The sequence below is a fragment of the Vigna radiata genome, unplaced genomic scaffold, assembly GCF_000741045.1.
Source record: "Vigna radiata var. radiata cultivar VC1973A unplaced genomic scaffold, Vradiata_ver6 scaffold_332, whole genome shotgun sequence".
Lineage (NCBI taxonomy): Eukaryota > Viridiplantae > Streptophyta > Magnoliopsida > Fabales > Fabaceae > Vigna > Vigna radiata.
The window spans coordinates 33,618-49,531 of record NW_014541824.1 but is presented as its reverse complement, the minus strand read 5'-3'; the positions used below and the strand labels follow the sequence as shown (position 1 = coordinate 49,531).

Sequence of the window (15,914 nt, the reverse complement as noted above, 5' to 3'; positions counted from 1 at the left end):
AATATTTTAACTTAAATTAATAAAACTAATTAATTAAGTTTTAATAATTATTTGTAATAGAAAATTTTATTATTTAATTAATCCCACTAATTTATTTTGTCACTCTTATTATTGTGTTTATAATTTGATCATTTTAACCTTGAATTTGGTAGTCATAATGATAGTCCGTGATTTATGCTTATTCAGCCTTTTTTTAGCAAGTTATATTAACTTACAGGTTTAATGCATTTAAAGTGTTTATCCACAATTTATAATGTATTTTTTAAATTTAAAAATTACTGATGTTTTATAAGTTTACTTCATATTAATTAGTAGCCTTTTTCACATATATTTTAATTATAAAGTAGCTGTTCTTTAATAACTATAGTCTAATAAAAAAAAACTCCACCAATCGCATTTCTATAAAAAAAAGTAAACTAAATATATAGATTTTTTCATTAAAAGGATAGCATCCTTATAAGTAAAAATTTACAAATATTTTAAAAATTAAATACCATTAAGACTATTTAAGTAAAATTATTGCCTTTTATAAGTGTAAGCAATATAATTAAATGAGATAATTATGTGGTTTTAATCCATTTATAAAAATTGTTGAAAGTTATATATATATATATATATATATATATATATATATATATATTTAATGATAAAGAAAAGTTTAAAATATATAAATGAGTACAGATTTTACGTGGGTTGATATAAACTTAAAATTTACTTATTCAAACTTATCATAACGGAATTTTTTGTTTATTTAATCATTTGTTATTGAAATATTTGTATTTTTATAAAATTAAGTTATATTTAAAATTAATTTCTTAATAAAAAAATCATAAAAAGTTTTATTAAAATATTAACTGTAAAAAGAGACATGAAATTAGGAAAAAAGATAAGTTTTTAGAAAAAATATTAATCGAGCATAAAAATCCTCGAGACATATCTCTTGTTGACTTTACTTGGAAGATTTCTTTATCCCAACAAGTCTAAAAGGTTAACTTTGTTGTCATTAAAGCCTTTTTTTTTTTTTTTTGTCTTTTGTTTACCTCACATTATATATTACATCCATATTTTAATGGGAAAACTTTTTTTACCAATACTTTTTTAACAATATTTTCACAATGCATATGTGACCGTTTGTCATTAGTCTATTTTAAATATTTTTTAACCAATAAAGTAATGAACATGTCCTGTTATAAAAAAAAAAATTGTTAAAAAATATTATCAAAATATCATTATCTTATTATTTTAATATAGGTGACTGTTTTGAAGACATTATATTCTTTCAAACATCATAACATAACTAGGAATCATACAGTTATATAACATCTCTTTTCCTAATATGAAATATATTTAATGTTATTATTAATAGGTTTTATAGGAATTATAGTATACTAGAAGTAACTAGTAGATAGATTTTCTTAAGCTAATTTATTTATTTATAAGTGTTTAGAGTAAACTTATAGTAAATTTATTTATTTAAGTAGCTGATATACATATAAAAGAATAACATAATACCAACGTTCTAAACTTATAGTATACAATTTTTTTTTCTTTATGTTTGATTTATACACTTAATTTTCATCCAGAATCATTCCAAACTGCACTGAAACCCTAAGTGTAGATTAAATTAGTAGTATTGACCAGTATAGTTTGAGTATGAATGGCTGAGCTTCATTCTAAATTACTTAAAACTATATTTAGCTATAACTGTATGTTCTTCTTCTCTCTATAAAAGGGAACATTACACATCATAACTTCAGTAAGCAGAATCTAAGATTCAGCAAACATGGCATCCGACCACTTTATTCTCCTTCTCTTCTTTGCTCTTCCTCTCACATTACCATCAACTACTTTCGCTCTTCCTTCAACTGTTGTCGATGTTTCTTCACTCAACCGAAGTAGTTTTCCAACAGGTTTCGTTTTTGGAACAGCATCAGCATCGTACCAGGTTTATATACATATTCAGATTTCATTTTTGTATATTACATTGAAATTTCTTCTTATGACAAACCTTCAGATTTCAACTTAAACGGGACATTATTTGTTATATATGTTCGTATAAGAAGAAGCTAACCTTTGAGATTCGAACCTAAACTCGTGTGATTTTGTTATGTTCATCTTATAGTATGAAGGTGCGGCAAAAGAAGATGGAAGAGGACCAAGTATATGGGACGCATTCACCCACAAATATCCAGGTTTTTTTTTTCTCTGTTTCAATCTCTAATGTGATATAATTTAGAGTACTTTTATAATATATATTGTAATAATTGTGTATTATTCTTTAACTATAATAATTTTACTACCTCTATACAACATTTTTAATTTGCTTTGTATTTGTAAAAATCACGTACGTCTTAGTAGTTTGAATATAAATGTGTAATACTTGCAGAAAAAATAAGAGATAGAAGTAATGGAGATGTGGCAGTTGACCAATATCATCGCTACAAGGTACAATCTAGATTCTTGATGATCATAACATCGGATTAATGAAAAAACCAATTATCTTTCTTCATCAAAACAATTAGTTACATGTTTCGGATGTTGTTTTTCATGTATATAACAGGAAGATATTGAGATAATGAAGAATATGAATCTGGATGCATATAGATTCTCCATCTCTTGGTCTAGAATCCTACCAAGTGAGATCAAAGTTGATGAAATATTATTATTTTCGTAATTATTGTATTTACATTTTTCACATTCTTTTTTTAATCATAAATAGAAGGAAAGCTGAGTGGAGGTATAAACAAAGAAGGAATCGATTATTACAACAGGTTTATCGATAATTTGCTAGCCGAAGGTCAACATTAATTCTTTACTCTTGTTTTTTTTTTCTTAATTAAAAAGTTTACATTTTATAATAGATTTTTAAGTAAGTGAAATATTAATGTTGCAGATCTAGAACCATATGTGACACTTTTTCACTGGGATCTTCCCCAAGCTTTAGAAGAGGAGTATGGAGGCTTCTTAAGTCGTCACATTGTGTAAGTTACACAAATCATAGTGTTAAAAGTTAAAGTTTAAGTCTAAATTAATCTTTGAAAATTAGATTATAAATAAGATTTCTATCCACTTATATATTCTCAGATTGAATCGTATATAGAATGCAGTATAATTTATGTTTGAATGATTTTCAGAGATGATTTTGAAGAGTATGTGGAAGTGTGTTTCAAAGAATTTGGAGATAGGGTGAAGTATTGGATTACTTTAAACGAACCATATACTTTTAGTAGGGGTGGTTATGCCATTGGATTGTCTGCACCAGGTCGATGTTCTGAATGGCTAAATCCAAACTGCACCGGTGGTGATTCAGGAACAGAACCTTATTTAGTTTCACATAATCAGCTACTTGCTCATGCAGCAGCTGTCAAACTTTACAAGAACAAATATCAGGTTTTTTTTTTTTTTTTTATAGCTACTTTTTATATTAGGTTAAAGTATTTCTGTATAAATTTTGTTCTTAACATACGAAAAACTCTACACAGAAATTACAAAGGGGCTTGATAGGCATTACAATAGTGTCTCATTGGTTCAAGCCAATTTCAAATAAAAAATCAGATAAAGAAGCTGCTCAACGAGCTATTGACTTCATGTATGGATGGTAAGTCGTTTACTCTCTTCAAAGAACTTTTATTAAAAATTATAAGTAATAAAAATCTAAAATTTTATATTAATTTTTATTTGTAATTACAGGTACATGGAACCATTGACATCAGGAAAGTATCCAGAAAACATGCGTACCTTAGTCGGTAAAAGATTACCAGAATTTACTAAAGAAGAAGCAAAACTTCTTGCTGGTTCATTTGATTTTCTTGGATTAAACTATTACACCGCTTTCTATGTTTCCGATGCACCCAAAACCAAACCTAATTATGAGACAGATTCCAATGCCAGACTTTCATGTAAGGACAACTTTATCTATCACTCACTTAAATTATATATTTTATTATAATTTCATAATATCACATTTTGTATATTTTCTTCTTTTGTGTGCCAGCATTTCGCAATGGCGTTCCAATTGGTCCATCGGTATGTATATAATCATATTATTATTATTATTTTATTTGGTTTTACATATGACTTCGATCATAATTATATTTGCAGAGTGGTTCTGGTTGGCTATATGTTTATCCCATAGGAATTAGAGAAGTGTTGCTCTATACAAAAGAAAAGTACAAGAATCCTTTGATTTACATAACTGAAAATGGTAATCAAATCAAAACATCATTTTATTATCTATGAAATGTCTCATAAAGTATTGAATCTTTGTTCTAAAATTTTGAATGTAGGTATAAGTCAATTAAACAATCCAGCACTATCGTTACAGGAAGCCCTTCAAGATATATACAGAATTGACTATTACTATCGTCATCTCTATTACGTAAAATCAGCAATTAGGTAATGAATAATTTTTCTATGTATTTGAGAACTCTTTTTTAACAACTTTTTGACAACAGGACACGTGTCATCATTTTATTGGTATATTTAAATTTATCTTTAAAAAATTATTTGAAACAGACCAATCATAGACTGTCACGTATACATTGTAAAAAAGTTGTCAAAAAAGAGTGGTTAAACAGACTTTTTCCTTTCTCTATTTTTTAAAAATGATTTTGTTTGTAAATTAATTTATTTATTTTGTTGTCTTTTAAAAGTGATGACGTAAAGGTAAAAGCGTATTTTGCATGGTCGTTATTAGACAACTTTGAATGGGGTGACGGTTATTCGGTGCGGTTCGGAATACATTACGTGGATTATAAGAATGGCTTGAAGCGATATCAAAAGCTCTCTGCTAAATGGTTCAAGAACTTTCTTCGCAGGTCTTAGACTGTAGACACACTCTTATTAGACTTTAGACCAAATTCATGTAATAATTTTAACTATAAATTGTTATATGATTGCTTCTTAGAAATAAATATTTCATTTTTTAATTATTCTTTCTCTATCATATTTCGTACTTTTTCTAAATATTCATTTGCATTCTATAATTACTATTCTTCTTTTAAAAAATCCTTTAATTATACACCACTTTGAAAAAAATATATGATATTAGTTTAATCAATAATAGATGTATATATTGTGGTAAGGAAAGATAATATGCTCATTCACGGCAAAAAGACATAACAAGTATTTAATAACTTGAGTATTCGCCGTCGACGTGGAAATTATTAGTATTCTGTTAATTAAAGAGTTAAATTCATAATTTCTCATTTTTTTTAAATCTTTCACATTAATCTTATAAATATTAAATGTTAGTTAAAGAAATTTAAATAACCCCACAAAAACATCTCTGTTCATATCCTTCCACAACTTCTCCCTCGTGCAATCTATGAACAGAACATAAGTGTTTCTTTGTCAATCTTGGTCAATTTGATTTGGTACAAGGACTTTGCATTTTACATCTACGGTGAAAATTTGTATCAAACAGAAAAAATTATAAAACTTAATTGTAAACCAACAAAAAATAAATAAAAGTTTTCCCATGGCTACCAGTAAATTGGTAATCAGTCACTGTTAGCATAAAAAGGGAGATTGTGGGTTGCCTTGCACCTTTGAACACAGTTGTTTTAAAATAATAATCACCAATATAGCATTACCATGTTACATTTGAGTTCCACCAAATACCATTGACCAAGTTCATTTTTAAAGGCAGATGCAAGTTGATAATATGTAACCCAAAGTCTCAAAATTTAAAGTTTCATGTGATAAGAAATTTACATGATAAGAATTAAGGACAAATAATCTTTAAAAAATATTATATGATAAAATATTATTTTCTGAATATGTATTATAAGAATTTGAGATAAAATATTTATAATTTAAAGAATTTATAACGAAGTCAAAACATGTATCTTTGAATTTTATAATATTATATGAAACAGAAAATTTAAAGAACATAAAAATTATAAGTAGAGTTAAAAAATAATTTAAAAATTAAATAAATTGTAATTTTATTTCAATTTTACGAAATGACTAGCTAAGTTGTGTTTTTTATTGGCTGAAAGTCTCCAATTGTAATTTTGTTTTATGTTATTTAATCTGTTTTTAGACTATGGATTTTATTTCAGATTTTTTTTAACTTAAGTGCTTATATATAAAAATATCAAAAATTCATATAAATATTTGTGAATTATATTATATGTATTTGTTTTTTAGAAATATTTTTTTATTGTTGAATTAAAATTCTTATTCTTATCGAAAATTAACATTTTTATTATGTCTTCTGAAATTCAAATTCAAAAATTATAATACTTTCTCGTGAACATGCAGACAATAATTTAAAAACATTGAAATTCGATTATTTTAATGATAAATGTTTTAATATAAATAGTTTTATTATAAAAGAATTTTATTATTTTAAATTTTGCTTGAAAATCACATTTTTTAAGTTTTTTGATTTTTTAGGAGTTATTTTTGTCTTCATTCTGTATGGTTGAAGAACCAATAAAGTAGAATTTATTTTTGTGACGAATTTTTCAATTTAGAATGCTAATTTCTTTATGCGTGTAAGTTCAGTTTCACCATTTTTTTATTTTTTTATTTTATATAGGTTACATGTTTCCTTTCTCCAATTTTATTTTACGTAAGAAAGTAATAAAATCCTAACTTTGACTGAGTGTTGAGTTACAATTTTTTTTTCTTTATGTTTGATTTATACACTTATTTTTCATCCAGAACCATTCCAAACTGCACTGAATCTCTCAGTGTAGATTAAATTAGAAGTATTGACCAGTATAGTCTGAGTATGAATGGCTGAGTTTCATTCTAAATTACTTGAAACTATATTTAGCTATAACTGTATGTTTTTCTTCTCTCTATAAAAGGGAACATTACACATCATAACTTCAGTAAGCAGAATCTAAGATTCAGCAAACATGGCATCCAACCACTTTATTCTCATTCTCTTCTTTGCTCTTCCTCTCACAGTACCATCAATTACTTTCGCTGGTCCTGCATCTGTTGTCGATATTTCTTCACTCAATCGAAGTAGTTTTCCGACAGGCTTCGTTTTTGGAACAGCATCGGCAGCATACCAGGTATACATATTCAGGTTTCATTCGTATTACATTGAAAATTTGTTCTAATATTAACTACTCAGATTTAATTAGCAACCAACGTGTAATGTTATAGTAACATCTGATCAAAGATCCTGTAGTTCATGTATACAGTGTTGCTATCACTTATTTCTCTCATTCTCCTTTTCAAACTCTTCAAACCAATTTTATAACTCTTAAACGAAAGAAGTTGAATTAAAATTAAAATTCAGTTGTTAATGATACTTATAATCCGTTTCTATAGGAAAAAGTTAACCTTTGAAATTTGAACCTAAACTCACATGATTTTGTTATGTTCATGCTATAGTATGAAGGTGCAGCAAAAGAAGATGGAAGAGGACCAAGTATGTGGGATGAATTCACCCACAAATATCCAGGTATGTTTTTGTTGGAGAGTTACATGTTGATTTTAAATAAAACGATTTTGTAATTTCGTAATATAAAGTAAGTTGAATTTCATCTTATAAATTAATTTTATAAAATTGAATTAGATTTATAGTTTATTTTTTAATATTTTTTTATATGTTTTAATCTTTAATGGTTTATAAAGTAATTTTATGAGCTCAGTATAACGTTTTACAATAGTCTGATTATATATGCATAATATTTGCAGAGAAAATAAAGGATAAAAGTAATGGAGATGTAGCAGTTGATCAGTATCATCGCTATAAGGTAAAGTCCAAATTCTCAGTCAATGAAGAAGCCAATTATCGCTCTCCCTCAAAGTAATTAATCATTTTTCTAATGTTGTTTTCTGTTTATATAACAGGAAGATATTCATATAATGAAGAACATGAATCTGGATGCATACAGATTCTCCATCTCTTGGTCCAGAATCCTACCTAGTGAGATAAAAGTTCATCAACAATTATTAATTATTTTCTTAATTATAGTATTTGTATCTTTCATGTAAATGATTTCAATCTTTGTTAATCATAAATAGAAGGAAAGCTGAGTGGAGGTATAAATCACGAAGGAATCGATTATTACCACAACCTCATCGATCATTTGCTAGTCAACGGTCAACATTAATTCTTTACTCTTGTTTTTTTTTTTCATAATTAAAAAGTTTACATTTTATAATAATAGATTTTTAAGTAAGTGACAATAGTTAATATTGCAGGTATACAACCATATGTAACACTTTTTCACTGGGATATTCCTCAAGCTTTACAAGAAGACTACGGTGGTTTCTTAAGTCCTCTCATTATGTAAGATAATTTAGTAATCTAGTTTCCTTCCATAAGGAAAAATGATATTTTGACACCAATTTTTGATACTGCACACGTGTCAAAACGTGGTTGGACGATTTCAAATTAAAAAAACTGAAACAAGAACATATTTGGAAGAAAAAAACCAAAGTTTCTTTTTTTAATTTAAAATCGTCCAACCACACTTTGACATGTATGCAGTGTCAAAAAGTTGGTGTCAAAATATCATTTTCCTTTCCATAAATATATATATAGTTACTTCCTTGCTGTTAACTTTACACTAATTTATTATCATTATAACAATATGATCCAATTGTACCATCATGCAATATAGTTAACCTATGACTGATTTTCAGAAAGGATTTTGAAGAGTATGCGGAACTTTGTTTCGAAGAATTTGGAGATAGGGTGAAACACTGGATTACTTTAAACGAGCCATGGTCTTTTAGTAGGGGTGGTTATGCACTTGGGAGCTTTGCACCAGGTCGATGTTCTCAATGGCTAAATCCAGAATGCACTGGTGGTGATTCAGGAACAGAACCTTATATAATTTCACATTATCAACTACTTTCTCATGCAGCAGCTGTTCAACTCTACAAGAAAAAGTATCAGGTTTCTTACTCTTCACCATTAGACTTCAATGTTGCTATATAGGGTTAAACTATTTTTGTTTTGCTCAGGAATCTCAAAGGGGTGTCATAGGCATAACACATGTTTCTCATTGGTTTGAGCCATTTTCAAATACCACATCAGATAAAGAAGCTGCTCAACGAGCTCTTGACTTTATGTATGGATGGTAAGTACTTCACTCTACATTCAAATATTACCACTCACTCTTCTAAAATCGATTTATAATACGAAGTTTGCACTCATTTATATACTATAAACTAATTTTATTAGTAGTCCATTTGAAACTTTCAACACATATCTTTCGTGTTGAAGAATATAGATATTGAATTTAGAGATTAGACATTAATTATTGATCCAATAACACTGTACAATAGACTGAACAAACAATAAATCTTGTTATGATAAACTTTAACCTATAATTATGATATTATATTAAAAAATAAACTTTAAACTTAACTTAAACCTAACAAATCGACTTATAAAATAAATTTTTCATTCATTTTTATATTATAAACTTATTTTATAACTTATAATCGATACGAAACTTCCGACAATGTAAGTTTTTAATTTGTACTAATAATAATTATAGGTACATGGAACCACTGACATCAGGAAAGTATCCAGAGAGCATGCGTTCCATAGTTGGTGAACGATTGCCAGAGTTCACTGAAGAAGAATCAAAACTTGTTGTTGGTTCATTTGATTTTCTTGGATTAAACTATTACACCACTTACTATGCTGCCGATGCACCCAAAACCAAACCTAATTATGAAACAGATTGCAAAGCCAATCTTTCATGTAAGTATCAATTATTTAAATTACATATCTTAATTATAATTTCATAATATCACATTTTGTTTTTTGTTTTGTGGGCTAGCTTTTCGTAATGGCGTTCCAATAGGTCCATCGGTATGTATGCAATCATTTGAAGTTTTATGTTCATATTATTATTGGTTTATTAGGTTTTGTATAACTTCATATTTATATTTGCAGAGCGGTTCTAGTTGGTTATACGTTTACCCTAAAGGAATTAGAGAATTGTTGCTCTATACAAAGGAAAAGTACAACGATCCTTTGATTTACATAACTGAAAATGGTAATTAAATCAAAACATCTTTGAAATATCTCTCATAAAGTAATTATTTAGACATAATTATTTAAAATATGTAGCTTTAATATAACTTTTTGCATGTTTATAAGTAAGTAATCTTTCTTCTATCATTTTTAACGTATATTGCTTTTAATTTGAAGGTGTAAGTGAATTGGATGAACCGACAGTATCGTTAGAGAAATCCCTTGACGATAAACATAGAGTTGACTTCTATTATCATCATCTCTATTATATAAATTCGGCAATTAGGTAAATAATGATTTCTTTATTGCTGAGAAATTATTTTATTTGCAAATTTAATTAATTAATTTATTTTATATTGACTAGGGATGACGTAAACATAAAAGGATATTTTGCATGGTCATTGTTGGACAACTTTGAATGGAATGATGGTTATGCGGTACGCTTTGGAATACACTTTGTGGATTATAAGGATGACTTAAAGCGACATGAAAAACTGTCTGCAAAATGGTTTAAGAACTTTCTTAAAACCTACTAGATTATATACTCACTTCTTAATCTTTAAGGCACTCGGATTCATGCAAAGCTCATGTAATAGTTATAGGATTGAATCATTCCATTAGTTTCATTTTGGTAGAAAATTTGTAATCGGTTCCGTATTTTTATTAGCTTCGATTTGGTTCCTAATGTGAAAATTTTGATGCAATGAGGTTTTCTTTTCATTACTAATGCACTGACACGGTTAAAAATGTGTCACATATCACTTCATGTTTTATTTTTTAATATTTTTTGTTTCGTGTCAAACTAACATCATATATCATGTGACAGTAAGAGTGTAATGTGACAATCCTTTTAATTTGGTCTTGTATTTTTACTGTCTCAATCTAGTTATAATTTTTTTAAAATTAAACAATTTTGTCTCTCTTCAAATAGAAAGGAAATTTAATTATTTTTATATTTTTATTTTCTCTCAGTCATAATTTTTTAAAAATATTAAACAATTTTGTCTCTATTCAAATAAAAATAAAATTTATCTTTTATATAAATGTTATACAAATACTTCTATTAAAATTTATTAGATATTTTTAACAAAATTGAATTAATTTACATTTATATTTTTACATTGAATTTTATTTAAAATTGTTAATAGAAAAAAAAATTCAAAATTAATTTCAACTGAGAAATATGTTAAACTATGTCATAGACATCGCCTGACATCGAAACTGACGTCTAGTTTCTCAATTTATTTATGATAATGCCACCGTACAGTAATAGACGTCGGATTTTCACGGAACCAACATCTAAGGAATGACGTTAAACAACGTTTTTGCACAGTGTGAAAATTATATCACATTAAATTCTATCATAAATTTTGTCTAATTATTATCTTATGTGAATATTTGCAAAATCCAAAATCCAACAAACTTGGTATACAAGCGAGTTCCTTCGGTTTCAATTAATTATGTGAGTATAAATATGCAAATATATTATAATATTCTGCATGTCTTAATACATCATTGTATTCGTATTCTTATTCCTATAAATGTCAACTCACTGAATATTTGAGTTATCTCGTTTTTCTGACTGTATTTTTTAAGTGTTAATGCTTTTAATTTTTATTATTTAGATTATATTATTATCTATTTTATTATTACGGTAAATTCAATAATATTTTAGATCATTTAGGAATTTGAATGAAAAATAATCTAGCTATATATTTCTTCTCAAACTCTATGATAGACACGGTATTAGGATGACGAAAATCTAAGTAAATGGAAGATTTATGCATTGATAATAGTGAACATTAAAGAGAAGATAATAAAGATACATAAAAGAATATGGAAAGCATTGTTTTAAAGTGATGGTACTACGGATGACAACGGTCAGGTCGGACATGGATAGTGTCTATTCGTAACTCGATAAAATTCTATCCGTTATTTGATCAATTACTTATCGGGTACCCGTTTAAAGAATACTCGTGAATATTTTAAAACCTGTAGGTATCTACGAGTATTTTAAAACTTACGAGTATCCGCAAAAAATAAAAAAAATATATTTTATATATTTTAAAATAAAATTTAAATAAAATTACAAAGAATATATATAATATAATATAAATTAAGTTAAATATAAATTAAAATTTAATTTTAATTAAATTTAGCCCATTAAAATATTATATTATTTTATTTTTAATTAAATTTAATTAAAATTATATATAAATTATTAATTTTTTATTATTTTTCGAGTAACGGAGGATATCCACGGGTCGAATAATATACTACCTATACCCGACCCGTTTAGAAACGAATATTAAAATACTCGTTATCTATTACCCACAGATAATAGATATCTGCAGATAGTAACTACCCGCCGTAGATTTTACTCATAGATTTTCGTACCCACATATTTTTTTGGCTTAATACCGCTTTTGGTCCCTAGTTTGGGAGGGTTTGTTCAATATGGTCCTACCTTTATTTTTCCATAATAATTGATCCCACCTTTTGAAAAAACTGTTTAATTGAGTCCTTTTTGTTCATAGTGGTCCCATATTCAAGTTTAAATTGTTTATTATAGTCCTTATTGTATACGATGATAACATGATTTTTAACATAACATTATGTCAGGACTGTTAAAATAACATTTGGATAGGTGAATGCATGAAAGAACTTATTGACGTCGTAACCAGCACCATTAGAAAATTGACATCGTAACTAAAAAGAAGTCAATTAAACAATTTTTTCAAAATGTGAGATCAATTGTTACTAAAAATAAGGTAGGACCATATCGAACAAAACTTCCCAAACTAGGGACTAAAAATGGTATTAAGCCTATTTTTTTTTTGCCATAAATAATTCTGCAGTGTGGGCCTAAAAATCATTACTTGGTTGTTATGTAGATTCACGACTTTCTCATTCTGTCGGCCAATTTCTTTCAAAGAAAGTGATTTTTTGGTTAAACTTTTGTCGCCTTCCTATCATAAATTTTTTAAATTTGTGGAGAAAGTAATATTGAATTATTAAGATTTAAATAATTGAATTGTACTTAAAAACTTAAATCTATAGTTTATCAAATCAAATAGTTTGAAATGTTTATAAATCGACTTGGCATATTTTTAAAATCAGCATACTTTTTTAAAATCGTTTATGATTATAAAATAGTCTATAACTAGAATTTATATCACACAAAATATTTTTAAAATAAAAACTTTTTAAAAGCGTTTTTTAGGATCGGATTTTAGTTCAGTAAAATTGTTTATTTATATAAGAAACTTAACATTATACTTTATGCTAATATAGTAATTAAGATTTTAATTAATAATTATCCTCTAAATTTTCTTTAACTTCGCCGCAACTTTTTGTACTAATTTTCATGCTTTTTTCAATGAGAGAGTATAATTGAGGTGACATTGATGAGTTTCTTGTGTAAAGTTGTAGAACATATATGAATATTAGGTATAAAGTTGTACAGCGCACATGGAAGATTTCGTGTTCTGTATCTAATTAGAGACTGGTTGACAGTTAACTTTGCTATAAAGTTGGCAGAGTGAATAAGTTTAAACTCGTTAATAAAAAACATAATTTCTTATAACTTTTTTTTATTAAAAGTTTGCATTAATTATTAATTTTGAATATTAGAAATGACCAATTATAAGTTCTATTTAAATGTTTAATCAAATAGTTGTTCTATTCTAGTCTTAAGTTTTAATATTATTGCAAATCAGATACTCATAATAATCAATCAATTTATGGAGTTAAAATAAAAAATATAACAAAAAAATAATGATAAAGACCTATATTAAATATTAAAAATAAGAAAGATCGAAAACATATTATGTTTAAACTCTGTGAATAAGAAATTTATATATATCCTGAATAGAATAATTAACGATGCCTCTAGCCTCCAAAATAAGTTTATGTTGTATTTCTCCTAGTGTTAGTTTCCTATACTCATAGGGCGTGTCTTTCTAACTTTGTTAAGTCTTTTATTCATAGAATTTGGGTAAATTTGCTCGAATCGGATGAAATTTGTCATTTATTTTTGTAATTGAAGTAATCAAATTTGTTGATAATTGATTTTGTTAAAATTTCTTCAATCTTTATTGATTTTTTTTATTTATTAATTTTTTTAATTAAAGTAACCTAACATGTTGATTACTAATTTTATTAAGATATATTTCATTATCTATACATAATGAATTAATGTACATATTTAGATTATAACATATGAATAATAAAAACTATTATTTAAATTGAGATTAGAACTCATAAAAATAAACAAATTTATGAATGAAATAAAATATGAATTATTTATAAACAAAAAGTATTTGGTTATGAAAAAAATTAGTATAGTTTTGACATTAAATTAAGATCAACTAAGACCGAAATAAAACATTGGATTGAGCTATTCTTTCATGTCAAAATAAGAGCTATAATCATCATCCAATAAAAAATAAAAAAATACTATCTATTATGAGACATATATAATGCATTGAAAATGTATAATTACAAATAAAAATCAAATATTATTTTTTAATTTATTAAATAAAAACCTTAATTATCTAATGATAATAATAATAATATCAATTAAAAATAAAAATAGGCAAAATGAAAACAATAATAACACTAATTATGAATTATCAAAATTGTGCTACAACATTGTATAATAATATCCAAATTCTTACTTTATTTATTTTATTCTTTTTCAACAATAAAAAAGCAGGAAGAAAAATGTAGGCAACGATGTCAAGCAAGGTGTAGGAGTAAGCATGAAGCAAAATGACATGTTTTGAGCTTATTAAAAGAGTTAAAACAACAGTTGTAGCGTATAATAATCCTCAATTTACAGTGACAGTTCTGTTTTCAACGTTATCATTCTAAAATTTTAACGACGGTTTTCAACGTTTTCAACTGTGTTATTCTTTTTATAACACAAAAAGTTAAATTATTATTATTATAACTATATAAATAATTTTATTATAATTTTTAATTATTTTTTACATACATTTTTTATTGTAAAAAGATATTTTATTTTAGAAAATACTTAAATTAAAAAAATGATCAAATCAGAAACATACGTTTAAATTTTTAAAATTATTTAAAACGAAAAACTAAAGGGAAAATTAAACAAAAAAAAATTAACACCAAAATAAAGAATCTATTTCTTTGTATGTTAGTATAGATTTTCGACAACAATTCTTGTATACGGTCTTAAAATATGGTAAAATTATTCCATATCATTACAGCATGTACTGTGTATTTCCTGCGCGGAAGAATAATAATAAGTACTGTATATTTCCTGCGCGGAAAAATAATAAGAATTAAAATAATGATACTGTGTTAATATTTTTACATTTGATATATAATATAAAGATAAAATGGTTATAACAAAAAAGAAAATAAAATAAAAAATGAAAAATAATAGTATCATATAAAAGTAAAAAAATTTAAATGTGTCAAACATTATTACTCTAAAAATTATTATATGTTGAACTATGTAGTTGGTGGAGTAGTTACAGCAGTATCTGAGGGAGCCAAATGCTTTTGAGATTTTGATTTAAATGTATTTTCATATTTACAAGTCTCAGAACTATAGGATTAATTATTGTATTTGCTTTTCACCTTCCATATAAAAGAACGTGAAATGACGATAAAGTGTATTATTACTGCAGCTATTAATTGTTTCATTAAATGTAGCAACCTACCTACCACAAAATTTTGGTGGCACAGTAAATTTGTTCCCAATAGAATATATTGACATTATTAATTGGTCAATTAAAACTATAAGTAACTTACCTAAGTATTAAATTCGTAGCTCTCTATTTTGTACATAATGCAGTAGAAAAGACTACAGATATAAGGCTGGTACGTCCGTATCACACGGAAAATGAAAGATCTTGCATCAGTTTTGGCTGAAATTCTAAACTTTCTAGCTGAAACAAAACATTAGAAA

The 15,914-nt window shown here is 26.2% G+C and overlaps 2 protein-coding genes across 2 annotated transcripts; both read left to right on the top strand.

Annotated features, from left to right (window-relative positions):
* The first annotated feature begins 1,783 nt into the window (after nt 1–1,783).
* On the top strand, nt 1,784–4,842 carry LOC106778448 (cyanogenic beta-glucosidase-like). Its single transcript, XM_014666408.2, has 13 exons — nt 1,784–1,945; nt 2,123–2,192; nt 2,387–2,445; nt 2,561–2,636; nt 2,720–2,797; nt 2,894–2,981; nt 3,135–3,390; nt 3,483–3,598; nt 3,691–3,899; nt 3,995–4,026; nt 4,102–4,204; nt 4,287–4,395; nt 4,653–4,842. Exons 1-13 carry the CDS (start codon nt 1,784–1,786, stop codon nt 4,822–4,824), a joined length of 1,530 nt encoding a protein of 509 aa, XP_014521894.1. The 3' UTR covers nt 4,825–4,842.
* A 2,030-nt stretch (nt 4,843–6,872) lies between these two features.
* Nucleotides 6,873–10,503, top strand: LOC106778446 (cyanogenic beta-glucosidase-like). Its single transcript, XM_014666406.1, has 13 exons — nt 6,873–7,034; nt 7,360–7,429; nt 7,666–7,724; nt 7,822–7,897; nt 7,996–8,073; nt 8,176–8,263; nt 8,620–8,875; nt 8,944–9,059; nt 9,483–9,691; nt 9,771–9,802; nt 9,887–9,989; nt 10,145–10,253; nt 10,332–10,503. The coding sequence occupies exons 1-13, from the start codon at nt 6,873–6,875 to the stop codon at nt 10,501–10,503; spliced, it is 1,530 nt and encodes a 509-aa protein (XP_014521892.1).
* Nucleotides 10,504–15,914: the final 5,411 nt, after the last annotated feature.

Excerpts from the sequence above, each read along its gene's own strand:
- LOC106778448 (XM_014666408.2), top strand. The coding sequence starts at position 1,784 with ATGGCATCCGACCACTTTATTCTCCTTCTCTTCTTTGCTCTTCCTCTC. Across the intron at positions 3,900-3,994 it reads TTCCAATGCCAGACTTTCAT|CATTTCGCAATGGCGTTCCA; the intron begins GTAAGGACAACT and ends TTTGTGTGCCAG. Across the intron at positions 4,396-4,652 it reads TACGTAAAATCAGCAATTAG|TGATGACGTAAAGGTAAAAG; the intron begins GTAATGAATAAT and ends GTCTTTTAAAAG.
- LOC106778446 (XM_014666406.1), top strand. The coding sequence starts at position 6,873 with ATGGCATCCAACCACTTTATTCTCATTCTCTTCTTTGCTCTTCCTCTC. Across the intron at positions 7,035-7,359 it reads CAGCATCGGCAGCATACCAG|TATGAAGGTGCAGCAAAAGA; the intron begins GTATACATATTC and ends TTCATGCTATAG. Across the intron at positions 9,692-9,770 it reads TTGCAAAGCCAATCTTTCAT|CTTTTCGTAATGGCGTTCCA; the intron begins GTAAGTATCAAT and ends TTTGTGGGCTAG.